At 40.9% G+C, this 22,292-nt stretch overlaps 1 protein-coding gene across 14 annotated transcripts in view; it reads left to right on the top strand.

The window, feature by feature from the left end:
- The window catches only part of FRYL (FRY like transcription coactivator), a 394,573-nt gene that overhangs the window by 317,888 nt on the left and 54,393 nt on the right, over window positions 1–22,292 (top strand). For all 14 annotated transcript variants that reach the window (XM_034771653.1, XM_034771656.1, XM_034771654.1 and 11 more), the window contains 6 exons: window positions 6,176–6,373; window positions 7,848–8,009; window positions 8,321–8,395; window positions 14,521–14,697; window positions 17,619–17,822; window positions 20,860–21,030. In XM_034771653.1, coding sequence (XP_034627544.1) covers window positions 6,176–6,373; window positions 7,848–8,009; window positions 8,321–8,395; window positions 14,521–14,697; window positions 17,619–17,822; window positions 20,860–21,030 — 987 coding nt within the window. The remainder of the gene's footprint in view (window positions 1–6,175; window positions 6,374–7,847; window positions 8,010–8,320; window positions 8,396–14,520; window positions 14,698–17,618; window positions 17,823–20,859; window positions 21,031–22,292) is intronic.

Here is a 22,292-nt window from a genome sequence, read left to right on the forward strand (position 1 = left end):
TATCTATTTACAGGTTTGGTCCTCTGTATGTATATAGTGATAACAAAATATGAGCTTTCAGCTATCCCAGTGCAATTTTGTGGATAAGGGAATATGTTTACATCCAAATACTGCAGAAATTCCTTCTTTAGGCATATTTGTTTTCAAAGAGAAGCTTCACAATTAAATGTTTATTTGAATTACTTGCACCGATATTAATGTTCCTCAGATGGACATGGACACAGACACATTAAAATACAGCTTCATGAAATTCAAGTACATTTCTTAGATGATAGCAACCATAGATGACAAAATTGTGCCCCTGGTAATTCACTGTTTGACCCAGTTTATAGAAAATGTAATCTCTGGGAGAAATTTGGGTTTTTTTGTAGAAAAACTTTACAAAAATGCCTGAAGCATATAATCATTTCAATCTACAAAGTTCTGATTTTTTTTCTTTATCCATCAACTTTATTGTGAAATGTAGTTCCACAAAATGGCTTAATCATAATTAACCATGAAGAGTAGTATTTTCTGGACATTTTGTTATGATAGATATGCACTTTAGTTATTGTCCTCTTGTCAGGAGACATTAGGCATAACTGGATGATCAATGTAACCATAGTTTGCTGGCCTGATATCTGCTCTCTTCACCTTTAACTTCTTTAGGAACACTTTTTTAAATCTCTGTTGAATATAATCTTAATTAGTAATTATGTGAAGAAGAAATTAGCCATTGGAATGCTGGTGGTAATGAAAGGAAAGTACATAGTTGTAGCTGGATGCTTTGGCAGAGTTGAATTTGTTCTTTTCAGTAACACGAAGTAAAAAAAGAAAAGAAAAGAAACATTTTTATCATGCTTTAGACATGGTAGTATTGGCTAGTTTCTCAGGACTCTACGGTGAGAATCTACTGTTAATAACTAAACTTAGTAAAGAACTACCCGAGACTGAGAGTGCATTTGTAGTGAGGTGTAGACATGCACTGGGCACATCGTAAGACTGAAGGCCAACAGATATCCATTACCAGTAAAGGTGCAGTTATTACTACAACCTGGAGAGTGATTGTTTATCTTATAAAATTGTAACTTTTAAAAAGTAACTTTTATTTATTACCTTTTTAAGAAAAAATATTTTTTACAAATATGTGAAACACGTTGTTGATAAAGAGACTTGCCATATATGTAAATGTTGTTTAGCTATTATATATATATATTTTCAAAGACTGGAAGCTTTTTCAGTCAGGGAGAATCCTAAAACTTTGAGCAACCCTGCTGATATGCATCTTCTGATGTGTTTTCTCTTTCCTTTCTCTTTCTCTCCTCTCCTCCCCCCACCATCTTCCCAGCTGGAACTGCTCACTATTTTGAAGGCCATCAATGTTCAATTAAAGAGAGTGCACTTAGCCCATATGCTTCCTGTTGTGTTCTCATACTCTTGTCCTGATTACTTCAAGGGCTGCTTTAGCCTCACCCCATATAAAATGCCTGTAGATGCTTCTGCTTTGTTTATGTGGGGGTCCCTGAAACTGATTTAAAGAATAAAACATTTTTATGTGTATATTGTTAGATTTAACCTGCACTGAAGTCTAAATAGTTAAAGTAAAGCTGTAGGAAGTTATATAATCTTTTCAAAATTTTGCTGAAGGGCTTTTAAAATAGCATTAGAACAAATAAAGCAACAATCTTGGCAAAAATCCATCTAGTCCAGCTGTTGTGTTGTGAACTTGCTGTTTAAAATGAAATTAACAATTCTGGATGATTTAAAAAAAGACTCCAGTAAAGCTGCTTGAATTCTGAAATGGCAGAAGGAAGAAAAGGAAAATAGAGCCACTTCCCTGGAGCACTTTTAAATTTTAGCAAACTGCTTCCTTCCTTCAAGCACCAATTCATGATACAATCCTTTGGAAGACTAAAGCAATAATACCTTAGTACATAATTTTAAAATGTTTGTTCCAGTAGAAACTGCTTCAGTGGTTTTGATTACTCTTCATATAGAAACACAAATACCTTCGTCCTCTCTTCCATGCTGCCCCCACACAATTGATAAGTGCTTCTACACAGCTACATCATTAGTCACCTACAAATCCCTCCTCAAAAGTCTGATGCCTACACAAAATTTCACAGTTGGTAATTTCACTCATGTGCAGAGATCACTGCCTTACATGCAGGTTAATATTGTTTCATAGTTTCCTTGCTTCCCCATCTGTCTGCATCCAGCTAGTCTCTTGTCTTATATTTAGATTGTAAACTCCTTGGTGCAGGGATGATCTTTTTGTACAGAGCCTAATACAGTGGCATAGTCAGGATGGGACGCTTGGGTGTGCCCTGACTTCGGGTGGGTGGCATTGAGAGGGAGCAAAGCGGGGGGGGAGAGGAGGGGGCTGGAGGGATCAGGCCACTTCCCCCTCACCCTCTTTAGCCGGCCTTGCAGTGGGTGATGGACACGCTGGCCAGGGGCCCCTGGGGACCCAAGCACGCATCCGGGGAGCAGGGTCGGGGCGCGGGGGTTTGCCCCGCTTAGCCCACCCACCCAGCGCTCCAGCTGGGGACTGGAGTCAGGGGTTTGCCCCACTCAGCTGGCCCACCCAGCACTCCAGCCGGGGAGAGGGTTGGGGTGCGGGGGCTTGTCCTGCTCCACCTGCATGCCCGGCGCTCCAGCCGGGGAGAGGGGTCAGGTGCGGGGGCTTGTCCCACTCTGTCCGCCCGTATAGCGCTCCAGCTGGGAAGCGGGGTTGGGGTGCGAGGGCTTGTGGGCAGGCAAGCCCCCATACCCTGACAATGCTCCCCAGCTGGAGTGCCAGGCGGAGCAGGGTGAACCCTCGACCCCACTCCCCAGCTGGAGTGCTGGGTGGGCAGGCTGAATGCGGCAAGCCCCTGACTCCGGTCGCCGGCTGGGGCACTGGGCGGGCTAAGCAGGGCAAGCCCCCATGCCCCAATCCCACTCCTCAGATGCGCGCCTGGGCTCCTGGGGGCCTTCTGGCCAGCTTATCCATTGCCCACTGCAAGGCAGAGTGGGGCAAGTGCTGGGGCCGGAACAGAGCCGGGTCCAGGTGGTAGTGGTCTTGGATGCCCACCCAGGCCCACTCATGGCTACACCCTGGCCTTATAGGGTGGAGTCGTGCTCCATGAGAGGGGTTCCTATGTGCTACTGTAATACAAATAAAAATAAAAGAGGGACAACTTCACACTCAAATTCACACACATACTAAATATATAAAAAGCTCCTGTAGTCTCTCTTAAAGGGGTATTATCCAATATCCAGAATTACCTATTTTAACATACTTGTATTTTTAGATTTTTAAAAATATTTTATAATGTTAATTGCAATATTAATTGCTCTATTAATAACTTTGTATAAAATAAAAAATACAATATCCTGACAGAAATTTTAACAATGTGTACTTAAAAGTTGCTGGTAAATATAGCTGTGATTTAAGTATAGAGAGAACAAAAGCAAATTGATATTCAAATATTATAATCCCCATTCTGCATATAGATACCCCTGTTGTAAAAGCATATTTTTTGGGGTTATTATTCATCCTTACATCTGTTTTCAATCTGCAAGATTTGGAAACATACAAAGATAACAACCTAATACATCAGTTGTACAGTAAATAATTATGTCAGCTTTAACCTAAAAATTCACGTAGAAACAGTTTTTTAATTAAATACCCTTAAGGATACTTTTATGGTGCAACTATTATTTGTGGCAAATGTCATGATCCCTACATTCATTGCTTTTTCTCTCTTAAACCTTTATCTAAATATATCCACATTAAGTAACTCTTAAAAAAGACACAACAGTGGCAACCTTATTCAATACATTGTTCTTCGTTATGATGATAATACAGGGTCTGAGTTATGATTATGGTGGTTGTTTGAGTAAGAGATGCACTTCTCAATGAGATCACTAACTTTAACACATAATTTGCTTGCTTTCTAACGTTTTTTATTTCAGACATTCTTGACAGGTGATATATATTTAAATAACTAATATCTGTCTGCAGCTTTGTTTCCATCTTAACAAAGATTTTGTGGCATTTCCTTAGTTTTAAAGTACCCCTAATATGAAATTTTGGAAAGCAATGAGCTTGTAGGGGGCATTCTTCTTGCTCTGACTTTGAAATCTGCAGGAAGAGAATCCTACTCTTGCATAGCACCTAAGAAGTAGAAGCAAGGATATCTCTTCCTGGGAACCTCGTGGAGTCTGCAGGAAGTGGGAGAATGGACAAAACAAATCAGAGTCAGTGTATTGCAGCTTTGCTCCTTTCTTTCGTATAAATCTCCTGAGGTCCCCAGGAGGGGGAGACCCACTACTGCAGACTTTAAGAGGTTCAGAGGAGTAGAGCTCCACTTGGGTAAATAGGATGTTTATTGGATGTGGTGGGAGAGATGTACTCAAACTCCCTATTGGTTCACCAACTGGTTGATCGCGATAGACTGGTCGATCTTGGAGACTCTCACAGTTGATCACGATCTCAGGTCGCTAAAAGTCCAGTGGTGTAGTGGGGCTGCCACTAAGGCAGGCTCCCTACCTGCCCTGGCCCCACGCTGCTCCCGGAAGCAGCCAGCAGACCCCTGCAGCCCTGTGGGATGGAGGAGCAGGGGTTTCTGCGCGCCGCTCCTGCCTGCAAGCACTGCCTCTGCAGCTCCCATTGGCTGGGAATGGGGAGCTGTGCCAATGGGAGTTGCGGGGATGATGCCTGCAGAGATGGGCAGGGTGCGGAGCCATGTTCCCTTCCGGGTGCTGCCTGAGGTAAGTGCAGCCTGGCGGGAGTCAGCACCCCAACCCCCAGTCCTGAGCACCTTCCCGGAGTCAGCACCCCGAACCCCCTCCTATATTCTGAACCCCCTCCTGCACCTCAAGACCCTGCCCCAGGCCTGAGCCCCCTCCCAGAGCCAGCACCCCTTACCTCCTCCTGCACCCAAACTCCCTCTCAGAGCCCACACCCCCTGGTGTACCCCAACACCCTGCACCAGCCCGGTGAAAATGAGTGACAGTTGGGGAGAGCAAGCAATGGAGAGAGGGTAGGGCTTTGGGGAAGGGGCAGGATACATTCTGAGTTGCCCTTAAATTCAAAAATTGAACTTATGTGTAAAAAGGTTGGAGACCCCTGCCCTATAGGCAGTAGGATCCTCACTGGGGCCCTCAATCATCACCCTCATGCGTCTTAGGATATTCCTCAGATGTCAACCAAAGTCCTACTCCCCAAAACATACACAAGCCTTGTGAGCTAAAATTGGATCATCAACTGACTCCCAAGCCTAAATAAGATTGTCAGTTTCCCAGTTATACTATTTTGGCTTGAAAGGGGGCAACTATTCTATTTGGGTTTGTTATAATCTGCAGTCTGATAAGAGTCCCCAACAAGCCTACTAACGCTTGCAGTTGGGTGATGCCCAGATGACCATTTTCCAAAGCTAATAGGGAGAGAAGGCAGCGAGCCTCATGGGGTGTATAGGAGCAGTGGAATACCCTCATGCTGCTACCATTCCCATTATGGACCTTTTTCCCAATATCTTGCCTTCTGCTACTTCCAAAGACTCCTTTTCTCACTTTCCTTGCTCTGCTACCTGCTTTCCTCTGTGCTCTGTTGCCTCCATTTTATTGTCTCCCTACTTGAGGAGGAAGCAGAACGCAGGGCATATATCCCCATCCCTACTATCCTCTGCCTCCTTACAGACTGTAAGGCCTTAGTCTAGAATACAGAACTGTGACAGTTGTTTGTAGAAATGTTAGGTAGTGTTAATTCACTATATAAAGTTCATTTCTTTATCACAAATTTTTTTTATATCTGACTGACACAATCTAACCATTGTGTTTATCACGATGCATACGTACATCAGACACTTTCAAGGCACATACCTTCATGTCATGTCTTAATCCACCGTATAATGACAGTTTTATGCTATTCATTGGCTGGAATGAACACAGCAGCTGAAATTTTGCCATATTTTGCTTTGTGCCTTCCAGACTTACAGCTATACAAAGGGTACACATTAATATTGAATGATGTGAGCTTTTCTGTACATGTTTTAAAACAGAAAAATCTGTGATTAATACATGTTTCCACCTAAAGTATCATGAACAAAGTCTGCTGTGTGCTATAGATTGCTACATTTACTGGAAGTAACTATTTTGTAATGTGTATACATTTTATTTTGTAATGTGTGTACATTTTATTTTCTGGTAGAGTCCATACTGGAAGGAGGCCCTTAATATTTTGAAACTGGTGGTGTCTCGATCAGCAAGTCTCGTTGTACCTAATGATATTCCAAAGTCTTATGGAGGTGATATAGGTTCTCCTGAAATCTCATTCACAAAAATGTTTAATAATGTCTCCAAGGAACTACCTGGGAAGACCTTAGATTTTCATTTTGATATATCAGAGGTAATTCTTATCTATAGCTGGAATGTAATAATGACATCATATTACAATCTGAGATTCTCTTATTACTCATGTTTATAATGCAATAGTTTTGAAAGATGTAATTATAAAAAATAAATACTAACCAGTTTTTAAGATTTAATAATATTAAACTCCTAAGTAGTTTACTTGTCAGACTTAATTAAATTCGTCTACTACTGAAAAGTGAACTTTGGGTCCTGTTTGGACTCAGTTTGTGTAATCCTTCCTCTTTGAGCACTTCATCATTGGAGTAACCTCATTAAAGTCAATGGGACTACTCACATGAGAAAGTGGTCACCAATATAAGGGTTGCACCGTCAAGCCCTTAATGATCATCATAACTTGCCAAGAATTGTATATTCAGTTTTTATCTCAAAAATAATTTAATCCTATCCAATGTATCCCAGTCTTGTCATAAAGCAGCCTATCTAAACTTTACTCAAGATTGCGTCTTTCTCACCAATAGCGTTAACTTTGACCTAAAAGGGCTTCAGCTATCTGTGGAAAATATGGTGCACATATACAAACCAAAGATATCAGCTGTATGTAAATTATTTTGTGATTCAGATTACATTCCAACTGGGACGGAGCTCAGGCCACAAACTTTTAGTCCATTCGAATTTTCATTTGGGGCTGTGGGTATCAACAGTAAAATAGGCAGTAATTTATGCATTAAACAAGGTCAGATTTTTTTTCTTTTTGTGGAATTTGATGTATTTTCCCTGGCTGTTTACTGAGTAGAGTACAAGATTTTACATGTACATTTCCCACTGAAGTCACTAGGTTGTCAAACCAGACCAAATGTGTTTTTATACTTTATAAACCCAGCTTGTTACATATTTTGTATTTCAAACAAACTGTTTCACAAAATCCTTCATTTAGTCATTAAGCCAATAGTAGAGTTTGGGGCCAGTTTAAAAAAAGGGGGAAAAGAAGAGTACATTAACAGGCCATATCCAACTTCCCAAAGCTTGAGAGAGTTCAGATCCTGTGTTCTGGTTTTGGCCCCGATATATTTTAAGATGAGATTTGAAAAAAGATCGGCTTTCCTGTATCAAGCCTCCATGTTTTTAAAAAGGAGTGGGGGGCAGCAAATATGCAAGATACCCATATTTTGCAAGAGGTTGTATGTACTTTGTCTTCTGGCTCACATTGCACCCATGGTGTGTGGGTGCTCACATATGAGGTTGTGCTGTTGCTTATGAAATTAATTTAGTAAACTGAGCTTTAGTGTAACACTGCTAATAGTTCTGAAATTGATAATAATATCTTACTAATAAATATTTGAATTCTAAACTAGCATTTAGACAGGTTAGACAAACACCTGTCAGGGATGGCGTAGGCATACTTAATCCTGTCTTAGTTCAGGGGGATGAACTAGATGGCCTTTTGTGGTCACTGCCAGCCCTGTATTTCTATGATTCTTTGATTCTATTTTTTTTTTTTCATCTGGCAGACCCCAATTATTGGGAATAAATATGGTGATCAGCACAGTGCAACTGGAAGAAATGGGAAGCCAAAAGTCATTGCTGTCACTCGGAGCACTTCTTCAACTTCATCTGGGTCCAATTCCAATGCCTTGGTCCCTGTCAGCTGGAAAAGGCCGCAGCTATCTCAGGTACATTATATGAAAATACACCAAGTTCCATGAGTTTCAATAAAAAGTACAGTGTAATGTATATAGTGTGTGTGTGTGTGTGTTTGAAATGTAATTTGGAGTATGTCTTAACAGTTACTGAATATTAGTTAATTATTTTGCAATGGTAAATGTATTGGCATAATGGAAATCTTCTTTCTTTAAAGATATTTCTTAAGACCTCAACATCTGAGATATCTGCTTTAAAGTGCCAGATGTTTTACACTTCTAATCTGCCTGGAAGATTTTGTATCTCTAATAAGGTGTTGTGCTATGTGATATTTTTTTTCCAGAGAAGAACTAGAGAGAAGCTAATGAATGTGCTCTCACTGTGTGGTCCAGAATCTGGTCTCCCCAAAAATCCATCAGTAAGTATTTCTAAATTCCAGTAGGAAATACTGTGCATGTTCAGGTCTGATAGTATTAATAAGAAAACAAAAAATATTTTGTCATAATTGCAGTTCCTAAATTCACAAAACTGGCTGATAGATTTCAAATTATAATTATTAATGAGGAATCATCAAAGGAGCTTCTAGTTAAGTACAGCAGGAGTCCATTCTTGGTCCAGTGCTATTCAGTATTTTTACCAATCACCTGTAGGAAGATATAAAATCATTGCTGATAAAGTTTTCATATGATGACACAAAAATTGGGTTGCTTGCTAAATGAAAGGTCATCCCATCTAGGAACAAAGAATGTAGACTATACCCTGGAAAGCAGTAACTCTGAGAGGGACTAAGGGCTTGGCTACACTTGCAAGCATCCCCAGGCGCCCTAACTCACAACCCGTCCACACTGGCAAGGCACTTAGAGCACCTGGACTCTGCAGCTGGAGCGCGCCTGGTAATCCACCTCCACGAGAAGCATAACACTTGCTGCGCCTTGGCTGATACAGTGTGAACAAGTTGTTACATTATTGCGCTTTGATCGGCCTCCGGAAACGTCCCATAATCCCTTTAAGTCAAGTGAGCCACTCTTGTCATTGTTTTGAACTCAGCTGTAGGAATGCAGATATGCCCTTTCAAAGCTCTGTTCCTGACAGCCAGCATGCTTATCTGCTCTGGGACAAAGCAAGCCATTAGTGTGGAATGCCGCTGTTGAGAGTGAGAGAGAGAGAGCGGGGGGATGGAGGGAGGTCTGCTGCTGTCTGAACTTACAAGACAGCATGCTGACAAGCTCTCAGCTCCCCAAAATCCCACTCTCTCTCCCCCCACATACACACTACACACTCCACTCCACCCCACCCCCTGCATTTGAAAAGCACGTTCCAGCCACTTGCATGTGGGATAGCTACCACAATGCACTGCTTTTTGTGGTGTTGCAAGAACTGCTAATGTGGCCACGCCAGTGCGCTTGAATCTGACAGTGTGGACACACTGCAGCGCTTTCCCTACTGCGCTCTCCAAGGGCTGGTTTGACTCACAGTGCTCTACATCTGCAAGTGTACTCATGCCCTTAGTTGTCATAGTACAGCATTTTTCAAACTTCGGGTTGCGACCCAGTACTGGATCGCAGCATGTCAGGCACTGGGTCGCTCTGGTCAGCACCGCCGACCGGGACTTTAAAAGTCCCGTCAGCAGTGCTGCCCAGCAAAGGCAGGCTAGTCCGTACCTGTTTCGACACCACACTGTGCCCCGGAAGTAGCCAGCAGCGGGTCTGGCTTCTAGGCAGGGGGACCGTGGGGCTCCATGCGCTGCCCCCACCCCAAGCACCGGCTCCACACTCCAGCCAGTGGGAACTGGGGTGGTGGTGCCTGCAGGCGAGAGTCACGCAAAGCTGCTTACGCGCCTCTGCCTAGGAGCTGGACTTGCTGCTGGCCACTTTAGGCGCAGCGTGGTCCGCGGTGCCAGGACAGGTGGGAAGCCTGCCTCTGCATCCCACCTGCGCCACTGACCAGGAACCGCCGGAGGTAAGTCCATGCCCCAGCCCTGAACCCCCCAAACCTGGAACCCCTTCCTGCACCCCAAACCCCGCATCACCGGCCCCACACCAGGGGTTCCTGGGGCATCAGGGGACAGGGAGAAGGGGTGGTTGGATGGGGCAGGAGTCCCAGACGGGGAGCAGATAGGAGGTGGGGACTGGGCCACAACCCCCTCCCCTAACTGGCCCTTCATACAATTTACGAAACCCAATGCAGCCCTCAGGCCAAAAAGTTTGCCCACCCCTGATCTGTAGCACCTGTAGCTATGTGTTCTGACCTGGGACCATGCGGGTTCTGGACTGCTGACACTTCCACGTTGCCACTGGAAGCTTACACTAGGGTTTCCGCTAGAAGACGCTGTGGAGCTAGGCTTTGCAGAAAGTACCGCCCAGCAGGGCCTGAGTGGCTTCCACTCACAGCCCACTGATTGGCTGATGCTAGTATTTAAACCAGAAAGCCATCATGGGGATCTGTCTGAGCAACAACACTGCCTGCCTGCCTCCATTCCAGACCTTATTGCTGTCGACCCTAGACTCTGGCTTCTGACTCTGGTTGGTCCTCAACTATTTGCTTGCTGTCTATAACCTGGTGCCTGATCCTGACTTCCTGATATCCTGACCCAGCTTGACCCCAACTCTGCTATTCGCCCGCAACATGGTGCCTGACCCTGACTTCCTGGCATTGTGACCCAGCTCCCTCTCAGCCCTGCTACTGGATTCCTGATTGCAACTTAGTAGCTAACCAGTGCACACAGGCTGCCCATGACCCACCCTGACAACAGCCCCATGCAAGGTTTTGAGTGTTTTTTCTCTCATTCACCTCCTAATTCTGTGACTGCAGAAACTAAGAGAGTACAGCAGGGAGGTATACATCTACAAAAGACAGAGTCAAAACAGTTAGACTTGATGGGGAGAAAAGTGTATTCAACCTTATCATTGCAAATCTGCATTGCCAACCAGCAAGCATTATTGTTTAAATAAGACTTTGTAAATTAGGACTCCATATCCAAATTTATGGATAAGTTACATGAATCTCTAGGGAAGAGTTTGAGGCATTTATTGCAGAGGGCCATTTGGTGGCCAGGATGTCTTTGCAGGCAGCATTGGATATGGCAGATGTTTCATGTAGATCTATAGTTTCAACTGTGACAATGAGAAGGGCCTCGAGGCTACAGAACTCCAGCATAGTTTTAGAAGTTCAACAGGCCATCGAGAACTTGTCGTTTGGTCAGTTTTTGTTTTCTGAGAAAACTGTCAAACTTCACATTCTTTTAAGGACTATAGATCTACTTTATGGTCTCTCAGTGTTTATGCCCAAGCCATAAGAATGTTATTTTGCAGGTCAGCAACATCACCAGCAATATTCCTCTCAGCAATACTTTCATCAGTTGTCCTACCCTGCTAGGTAGCAAAGTTTCTCTGGAAAAGGACATAAATTAAGTGGAGAAGATCTTCGGCTCTACTTTTACCCAACCAGCCTGTCCTCCATCTTCAAGGAGGGGCAACCTATTTGATGTGTATATCGAGAACAGCATACCACTTGTGAACATTCAAACCTGTCTCATCAGTCCAGAGACAGGCTGTATCACTTCTACAGTTCTTGGGAAACAATAACTATGGACAGATGGGTCCTAAACACTGTGGGATTAGGTTACACCATACAATTTCTGTCTGTCCCCCCAATTCTACCTTCCTACCTATCCCTTTTCGAGGACTCCTCTCATGAGCCTTCTGTTCTGCCCACCAGTGTAGAAAGTCCAGAATCTCTGGAGGCAATTGGACAAGCCTGTGACTTGCAGGTATGGGGACAGACCAACTTCAGCCATGCCTGAAGAGGATGATGATGCAAGTTCTTCAGCAAGTTCAGCCTTTGTGTGCTCTGGGAGCTATAGAGGAGGCTCCTCCACTTCATCAGGGAAAGGGATTCTACTCTGCTTCCCAATCCACATGTCCAAGGTAGAGGGTGAGATGTATCCTCAAACTCTGCAGTCTCAGCAAATACACCAAGTGTATGAGATTCCTCATGGTTACTATTCTTCCCGCCTGAAATTACAATGACTGGTTTGTTGTTCTCGATCTTCAGGATGCCTGTTTCCCTGAGGCGATTTTCCCAGGATAAGGGAAGTTCGTGAGATTCCTTGTTGTCAGTCAATGCTATCAGTACACATTTCTTCCCTTTGGTCTGTCATCAGCCCCACATATCTTTACCAGATGCATGATGGCGGTAGCAGCCCATGTCAGAAAGAGGGGAATTCATATCTTCCTGTACCTATGATTGTCTAGTGAGAGGCAGATCTAAGGAACAAGTCCTTAGTCATGTCCAGTTCACACTGGATCTCTTTGATCAACTGGGGGTGATTTTCAACAAAACAAAGTGGATATTGACTCCATCTAAAAAAATCAAGTTCTTTGGCCCCCTTCTAGATTCTCTGAATTCAAAGGTCTTTCTCTCTCTCACAAGCAGTTCCAGACAATTTGGTGCCTTTATTTGGATCCCCAGTCTCATCCTTTGACCATGGTCTGTGTATGCATTAAGTTATTAGGACATGTGGCCGAATGCACTTATGTGAGTCAGCATGCAAGACTGCATCATCATCTTCTTCAAGCATGGTTGAAGTTGGTCTGTCCCCCTAGCTGCAAGTCACAGGCTTGTCCAATTGCCTCCAGAGGTTCTGGACTTTCTACAGTGGTGGGCAGAACAGAACAGTGTATACTAGAGTGTTCCCTTTGCCCATCCTCCACTGACCAGAACTTTGTTGACTGATTACTCCACACTAGGTTGAGGAGCACACGAAAGATCGTAAAAGGTTCAGGTTTTGGGGTCATAGCAGGAAGCATCATCTCATATCAACTTACTGGAGTTTTGAGCCATTTACAGTGCACAGTGTGCTTTCCAGGATCAGAAGTTCATATGCTCATTGACAAACCACTGCAATGTATTATATGAACAAGCAGGTTGGAGTCCACTTCCATCAGATTTGTCAGGGAGCAATAAAGTTTTGGCACTTTTGCATCAAGGAAGACATCATACCCTAGCAGCGCACTTACTGGGCTCTCAAACCCATCTCTGGGCCAACCATCTCAGCAGGACTTTCTTGGACAGCAACAAGTTGTCTCAAAAAAAGCAGCATAGTGAGGTCCATTTTCAGGGAATGGAGCATCCTGTTGGTCGACCTATTTGCAACAAAGGACAACAAGAGGTGCCGTCAGTTTTGTTCCTGAGTGGGACTGAGTCCAAGTTCTCTAACCAATGGTTTCCATCTGAACTGGGGAACATACCTGATGTATGCCCTTTCCCCCATCCTCTCATCTCTCAGGTTATTCTCAAACTGAAGTTGGACTGTGCCAAACTTGTACTTACTGCATCAGCTTGGCCAAGGCAATGTTGATTCTCCGAAATTCTCCATCTGTCTGTTCAACCTCCCAAATCTCTTCTTCTCCTTTCTGACCTGCTGCCTCAGCACCATGTCCAGGTTGTTCATCTGGCACTGAGCAATCTGCACTTCATGGTGTACATGGCTAGATGAGGAGGAAAGACACTGCTCAGAAGCAGTTCAGAGGATGCTGCTTAATAGTAGAAAACCACCTATTAGATCCACTTATTTGGGTGAGTGGAAGCTTTTTTCAGTTTGATCACTGTCTAGGGTGACCAGATCACCACACTAAAATATCGGCTCATATTGGAGTGCCATCAGCCCCACCCACAGTCCACCCCCGCTCCTCCCAGGCTTCTCCCCCACTCTGCCCCAGGTTCTGCCTCCTACACTGTTTATGTAGATTCTGAATCCCACTACCTATCAGAACTGGTTGTGAGTTGCCTGAGTGGAAAATATATCTGCAACCACTCAAAGAAGAAAAGACTGTTACTTACCTGTATTGTAACTCTTGTTCTTCGAGATGTCAGTGCAGATGTGTATTCCACGTCCTGCACTCTGTCCCCTCTGCGTTGGAATCTCCAGTCTTAGAAGGAGCTGAGAGGGGTTCAGTGTGGGATCACTCTTACATAGCCACAGGAGGGGCTACAAGGACCACAGGTTGCACGTGCCACCCTGACAGGTACTGCTAAGCAGAGTTCTCTGGCTTCAGTGCACTAGGCACATGCACACCTGAGAGAAATATGTGTCTGCACCCACATCTCAAAGAATAACAGTTGCAATACAGGTAAGTAACCATCTTTTATGGATTCTTCATCACTTAAATCAAAAAACGGTATCTTTTTAAAAGATATGCTCTAGTTTCAACTTTCAGCAGAAATTATTGAGCTTAATACAGGAATTACTGAGTGAAACACTGTAGCATGTGTTATGCAGGTCAAACTAGATCATCACAGTAGTATCTTCTGGCCTTATATATACATTTATCTCAGAAATTAAATCCTGGGATTTCTTCTCCCCTTATTTCATCTCTCCAATTCCTAGTTACTTATATGCATTGCCAGGAGAATTACATATTGTATAGTTTAAGAGTAAAGGCTTCTAGTAATACTGTATCTTCCATCTCATAGGCTTCCCTGTATGTTCTCTCTTAACATTACTTAAGCCATGTTTATTTCCATTATTATCTATTTCTGTAGGTTGTGTTTTCTTCTAATGAAGACTTGGAAGTTGGGGACCAACAAACTAGCCTTATTTCAACAACAGAAGAAGTAATTCAAGAGGAGGAAGTGGCTGTGGAAGATAACAGCAGTGAACAACAGTTTGGAGTTTTTAAAGATTTTGACTTTTTAGATGTTGAGCTGGAAGATGCAGAGGTGAGACTCTGGAATTTCTTTTTTAGAATTGGAATTTCTATTTTAGAATGTTTTAAAAGCTGGGTTATGTTGGTACAATATTAAGGATTGGGCAGCAGTTCCAAAACTTCACGGATTTTGATTTCCATCAAAACAAAACCTTGACAACAAATTTTGCAATGTCAGATGCAGCTACCAATTGTCTTTATGAATGTGGGTTTAACTCCCCACTTATTCTATAAGAATATGTTTTGTAGCCAGGGAAATAATAATTTTGACCGCATAAGATTTTGTTATTAAGACTCTGAAGCTTTGCCCACTGTGTAAGAATGCTGCCTGCTGCGATGGAAAATTTTGCTGAATGGAATAGCATATTAAGAATTCATACAATCTTAGGTACTCATGTGTTTCTACATTTCCAGAATTTCAAGTAGTAAGCTAGCAATAGTATATAGTGAAATGGAATACTATCTCAATGAATTGTCAGACTATCCCACCCTGTCCTCACACAAGGTTTATATTGTAAAGCTGCCCCTACCTTTGCCATTCATATTGTATCTGATTTGGTGCATTTGTTTTCTTTTTTCACATTTTTCATTCTGTTAAAGTAATTAAATTAGGTAATAAAAGGTTTAAAAGTTAACAGTAATATTAATTATTATTATTTGTTTATTATTTGTATTGTGGTAGAGCCTCCAGACCCCAACTGAGGATCATGGTAACTTTGTGTTAGGCATTGTATGCACACATCATAATTTAAAGGTCTTAAACTGACCCCCAAAAGAAGGAGTGGGAGTGAAAAAAAGAAATCAGTACTCTTTGTAATTCACCCTGTTACATCTGGCTATTATAGTACATAAAATTAAAAATATTAAATTAATAATAGGAGAACCTTGGAAGGTTTTTAGATTCAGATGAGCACAAAAAAGCCTAGGTATACATCTGAACTTTGAGATGCTCTCTCTTTTCATCTCTGGTTTCTCTGTCCCTCTTTGCAGGCTCCTGACTTCTTCTTTCCTGAATTCTTCTCCCTTCCCCGGAGGCCTCCAGTGCCTTACTTCTCTCCCCTCTACTGATTCTTGTGTCCCTGGGGCAAATTACTTGTCCAGTACACGTATGCCCACACACACCAGCCAGATCTCTGGTATTTTGTGGCCTTCCCTTTTGTCCTATATCTGATCCCCTAAATTAACCGAGAATAAGTGAACAGTTGAGAAGAGGTAGATTCAAAAGCATTAAGTCACAATAGAAAAGCGGCCACAACTGCTGGTCCTACAATTTTAACATCTAAAAAACAGAAGGATTTGTGGGCAGCATGCATATTGCTTTTCCTGAACTTCAAAATATGGTTCAATGTCAATTTTAATAACAGATCAGGCTGAGATACAGCCAGTTCTTATTCTAGCTCAACCAGTTCACCCATCCCTATGTCAAATTGTGTACTGCGTGTTACCAATGTACGATATGGAGAGTTAATCAACAAAAACACATTTTTTTTAAGTTTAGGACATCACTTTTATATGTGACATAATGGAAATATAGGCATTTATATTAGAATTTATATTAAAATATACTGTTTGCTTTTTTGCTAATACTTTAATGTTAGTAATATTAACAGACTGAGGAAAAAAAGATTAGTTTAAGGATGTTTTCAGTGCTTTAATCCCTAGCTCTTCATTTACGTTTGCATGCAAATACTCTGTCCGTTTCTCTGGAGCAAACAAAATCACTGAAAAAAGTTGGAAAATATGAATGTTGGCATACTAATAACATTTTGAATCTCCATGAGAGACCACCAGTTGCTGGAGTAACTTTGGAATTGTATTTTCAAGTTTGAGGAAACTAGACCTGTGGGCTGGTTGAAAGAACCATTTTTAAGGAATCTTATTGGCTATATCATTGAGGGATTGATAAAGGCCCCCGAAGAAGCCAAAGATCTTACCTGTCCACTTAGAATGGAAAAATGGTGACTAAAATATAGATTTCACTCAAGGTGCAAAACCACACACCATCCTTCATATCTCAATTGGAAAATGAGGAAAAGGGAGGATCCATACATTGGTGTTTAGGGTCCTCTTCATAAATACTGAAATTGAAAAGTACTTAATATCTTTCAGAATGTCTAGTTAAAAATATGTCAAAGTTTTCCTCCAATATGAGTATAATTATGACTTTATATGTTTTGTCAACTGAATGTGGACAGTTAAAGTCAGTTTAAGATTTCATCTGTGTTGAAGTTCAAGGATTTCATTCACTGCTTGTTTAAACAGTTATTTTACATATTACACCAAGGAAAATGTACCATAGACATGTTGTTTTAAGTGTTTTGTCTCATAACTTTTTTCATAACCAATTTTACATAAAAAGAGAGTTAAAATTTTTTAGCTTTTTTGACTAAAGCTTTTTCCAGAGCTTGAATCAGTCTTCTACAGTTGGCAAATCATACATAATAGAACCTTTCCCCCTGGTTATAGAGTATCTTAAGTGTTTGTCCTCGTTTTTTCTAATTATGTGTGTTTTCCTTTTTGCTAACCAGGAGCTGCAGGTAAGTTGCAGCCTGGTGCAGTGGCTTGTTTAATCTGTTGTTGTCAGTGGTGTATTAGTCTGTGCTTTGTAGTCAGATACATGTAATATTGGTACAGATATGATTATAGACAACATATTTAGTGAGATCCCAATACAAGATATCCAAGAGAAATTTGAGAATCATACTTCATTTTATGCGAATTGCAGATCATTTGCCATATATCTTAATCCTTTTAAGTAAAAACATCACTTAATGCATTTAAAATTACAATAAAATTGAAGGGCTGATTGAAACTCTGTTCACAGTGCATTCAGTATTCCTGTGTCTTCTGTGTTGTATTGGTGTGATCATTTCATTATTATATATTTGAGATATCTAGCATAAACTTCCTTTTTATTTTTTTTATTTTTTACAGGGTGAAAGTATGGACAACTTCAACTGGGGAGTCCGTAGGCGCTCACTCGACAGTATTGATAAGGGAGACACACCATCCCTTCAAGAATGTCAGTATTCTGGTAGCACACCCAGCTTGAACTTGACCAATCAGGAGGATACTGATGAGTCCTCAGAAGAGGAAGCAGCACTGACTGCAAGTCAGATATTATCCCGATCACAGATGGTAAGTCATTCTTCTGTAAAAAGAATCAGTTTATAACCCAAGTTTATTTAAGCTTTAGTTAAATGGTTCTATCAATGGATCTTTTTAGAGAACATTTTTCATGCCATTGTTATAAAAACTGACAGCTGCAAACTTAAATCTTCACCTGCATCTTTTAGAGGCAAATACTGCTCACACCTTCCACCCATAGTCTCAGAAAGCCTTCGATGCAGCTGCACTAGTGTAGTTCAGTTTCTGGGGAGGCATTTCTGAAGCCTGTGAAGTGAGTTCACAATCTCAACTCAGCAAAAGGGCTCTTCTATCAGCAGTAGATACATTACTGTTGAGGTTCCAGTGCAGTGTTCTTTCTTCCATCAATGCTCATTAAATATGTAGTACAATTTTTTAAAACATTATAAAGATTATTCTGGTTTAAATATAAGATCTATATTTTTGTAGTTTTTGACAAAAAAAAGCTTGGATTCCTCATTTGCAAGTTCAAATAATTGAAATGCAAAAATAAATAAAACAGCAGCAAGTCTTATCGGATTTCTATAAGTGTTCCACCTTTAAAATTGCTAATCTGTTCCATTTTCATTCATTATGTACTATATAAAATAGACTAATGCAATACTACTTCCTGTTTATGTCTCATTTGTATAAATTAGCACAGGATTAAATTAAATTTTCTCCAGTACAGCTATTTGCTGGTCTAAATATTCGTACTAGAGAAACATATGATGATATTCTAGATGTTTTTGTAATGTGAAAACACAAACATTGGTTATCAGAAGTAGTTTTTCTTGTAGGAAAATAATGATTTTCCTGTTATGGTCTTCTTCCCTTGCAGTTAGGTGTTGATATAGCACCTAAGATAATTTTTCATTTTTAAATTTTGAAAATAGATTAAGAAGTAAACTATACCTTTGGTGATAGGATAACTTAGGGAATTTGTAATGGGATATAAATCCTTCTCCCTCTTGTTTTCTAATGCAAATTCCAAGGTCTCGGTACAGTTTTGGGAACAGATATCCACATCACAAAAACCACCATCATAATTGGCACTAAATTTTCATCCTTAGCAGAGAAATAAAGGATTGAGTGGTTGTGGAATCAAAACAAGTTTATTCATTCTTTTAATAAAATTACAATAATTTTAATCCAAGTAAACTTTTAAGTATTACAAGATTTCTCATCATTACAAAAAATTGTCTCCTCTACCCCTCCTCGGATAAAAAACACCACTAAACGGATAATGAATACATAAAGTGATAGCATTTTACTATCAAGTATGTTTTAAAAAAAAAAAAAAAAAAAGCTGTAAAAAGAGCCAGAAACCAAACAATGCTATTCATAGATAGCAAAGAATTATCTAAATTATCCCGATTAGCACCTCATTTAAATTAGCTTTTTTTGGCCTCATTATGTCAATAGGAAGACTCTGCCATCACTGTAGCTGAGGTGAAAGAAAAGTTTGTTTGTTTTCTTTCATCTTCAGAAAATTTCTTAAACACCTGCAGCTGGCTCGTGTCAGCTGGTTCAGGCTGCAGGGCTATAAAATTGTGGTGTTGACATTCAGGCGTGGGGTGGAGCCTGACATCTGGGACCTGAGCGAGTCTTGGCGCCAGCCTGGGTCCAAATGTCTACACCACAATTTTACAGCCTCATAACCTGAGTCGCACAACCCAAGTCAGGTGACAGTCCAGTCCAGGTGTTTAATTGCAGTGTAGGCATACCTATGCTATGCATAATATATTCTAGGTCCTGTGGTGTTGGCAGAGTGCCTGTGACCTTTCTATTTGACATAGATGAAGTGATATATCTGAAGGATATACAGGACCGGCTCCAGCATTTCTGCCGCCCCAAGCAAAAAAAAAAAAGCCGTGATCGGCAGCGGCAGTTCAGCAGCAGGTCCTTCGCTCCTAAAGGGAGTGAGGGACCTGCCGCCCCTCTCCCTTGGCCGCCCCAAGCACCTGCTTGTTAAGCTGGTGCCTGGAGCCCGCCCTGAGGATATATAAGAGGTATATGAAATATATTTAGACTGTATAGTGGGGAACAAATTTGGCCATGAAATTCAAGAAATATCAAATAACTCAACCCTTTAATAAAGATTCTGGAATATTTGATGCCCTTATATTAGTATCACCAATGAAACCAAATCCAACTTTATATTAATAAAATTTAGATTATTTGGATTGCTGCAAAAATTGCTCTTAGTGTAACTATTAGAATTTTATTAGCAGTCTGTGTCTTGCTAGTTGGACTGCCTCAAAAGCAGTACCGGGGGTTGGGAAGAGAGAGAGAGAATCTACTCCTTACATCACTTTGGTGTTACAGTGACATTGGCTTGAAAAAAATTTTCTGTACTACCATCCTCCTTAATTATCTTCCTCCTTTTAGAAGACCTATTCAAAAAGGTCTGTTACTGTACAAAAATAGAAATTAGAAATTATAGACTCAAAAAAGAAACAAATCCTTGGAGGTAGTCATAGGTGAGGCACGTTTATGCAAAAGCTTGCACTATCATTGCCCATGGCAAAGAATTTCAATCTAGCATCTTTCAGAAGCACAAAAAAGTCTTTATTAACAAAATAGAGAACATTTTCTGTGTGCCAAGAATTACTTTAAACTCCCTTTGAAGGAAAGTTAAATGTTGCAGACTGCACATAATGGTTTGAATAGCGATGTAGAGTACTTTATTAATACACCTCTACCCCGATAGAACGCTGTCCTCAGGAGCCAAAAAATCTTACCGTGTTATAGGTGAAACTGTGTTATATCAAACTTGCTTTGATCCGCCGGAGTGCGCAGCCGCCCCCCCGCCCCTCCGGAGCACTGTTTTACTGCGTTATATCTGAATTTGTGTTATATCAGGTCACGTTATATCGGAGTAGAGATGTATATGATTTCTTTTTGTGATGTGCAGATATACATTAATATTTACTTAGTTGAAGCAAACTATTTCCAAATAAAATTCAGTTAATTTCTTGTTGTCTTTAGCTTATATGGTTCCAGTCAACCACTGAAATATGTCACATTTGTTTTTTTTCTCTCTTAGTTAAACAGTGATTCTGTCATAGATGAAACAATATCCGATCGTGCAAGTTCATTATTGCAGTCTCAAGACTCCGCTAGCAGTATGGGAACAGAAGAGGTGCTTCAAATCAGAGCTGAGACCCCAAGTTTGGAGGCTTCACCTCTAGATAACTCTAGCAACCAGCTGCCTGAGGTGGGGAGAAATGTGGGCTGGTGCATGACTGATTTGGGCTCTTTCTAGCACTGCGTAGCAGCTTTTGCTTTCTTTTCAACAGAATTTTCATCTGTTAAACTGATTATTTGATTTATCTTCAATATTTTTAACCTGTTGGGCTTTCTTATTGAATGTAAAATGTCTCCTGGGAATGAAAATCTCTTATGATGGACTCAGGAAATTTACCACAGGTTAAAAATATTCTTGAAGTGCTATTAATGAGCATTTTGTGGTGAAGAATAACAATAGGCTTGTGTGAAAGACGCTTTTCCTGGGTATGGTGAAAATCTTTCTGTAGCAATATTTTCTTTTAAAAACCTTTTGCTTTTTTGCTTTCTTTGGGTTTATGTGATTTGGTGCTATGGATTGGGATTAAAACCTCAGGCCAGCTGTGTTAGTAGTTGGTTCAATCAAATAAGCTTTTAAAAAGGATCTCAGAATTCTAGTGGTATTTTTTTTTGGAAAGGCCTGTGTGGAGTAAGCCAGATTCCAGCTAATAGCCGCCCGGAAATCTGTGAGTATTTTAGTTTCCTGGTTGATTTAAGATGTTTTTAAAAATAATTTGAATAGTTTTAAAATAACAAAATTAATTTTAAAACAAAACTAGTTCAGTTGCTACTGTTTCTACAATACCTAATATTTTTAGATGAAAACTTCGTATATGGTGGTTTTATTTGACTGGAAAGTGAACTTGACTTGTTTTAGGTTGCCTTTTGTAATTTCTAAGTCTAGTAAAGATTACCGGGTTAATTTTCAATTCCATTATGTTTGGAAAAGCACTGGATTATTCATTGCTTGTTTAAAAAACAAAACCAAATTCTGTCAGCTCTTATGGAAAACTACTCTCTCCTAATACAGTATTTGGTGAAATAGGAGTGAGGGGGCTATATATTCTTGGAGAAGTACTAACCTCTCCACCATACCAAGCTAGGTGTGGGACAGAGGGGCACCATAGTGAAGGAAAGTAAATCCTGGCTCAGTGGATCTGCCTCATCCTGGAACAAGATTCACCAGAGCAGGGACCTCTGCTTCCTTGCTCTCCATTTCTGGTCCAGTCTCAGCCGCAACTTATGTTTCTTTTTCTTACTCTTCTCTTTAGCCCTTCCTATCCCCCTTACTTTTGTTTACTGTGTTCTTCTCACCACCCGCAACACTGGTTAAAAGACATATATTGTAACCACTTGAAAACCCCTACCAAAAGAAATATCCTTTTATTCAAGTCTAAAACTATTTCTTATAAA

The sequence above is a fragment of the Trachemys scripta genome, chromosome 5 (assembly GCF_013100865.1).
Source record: "Trachemys scripta elegans isolate TJP31775 chromosome 5, CAS_Tse_1.0, whole genome shotgun sequence".
Lineage (NCBI taxonomy): Eukaryota > Metazoa > Chordata > Testudines > Emydidae > Trachemys > Trachemys scripta.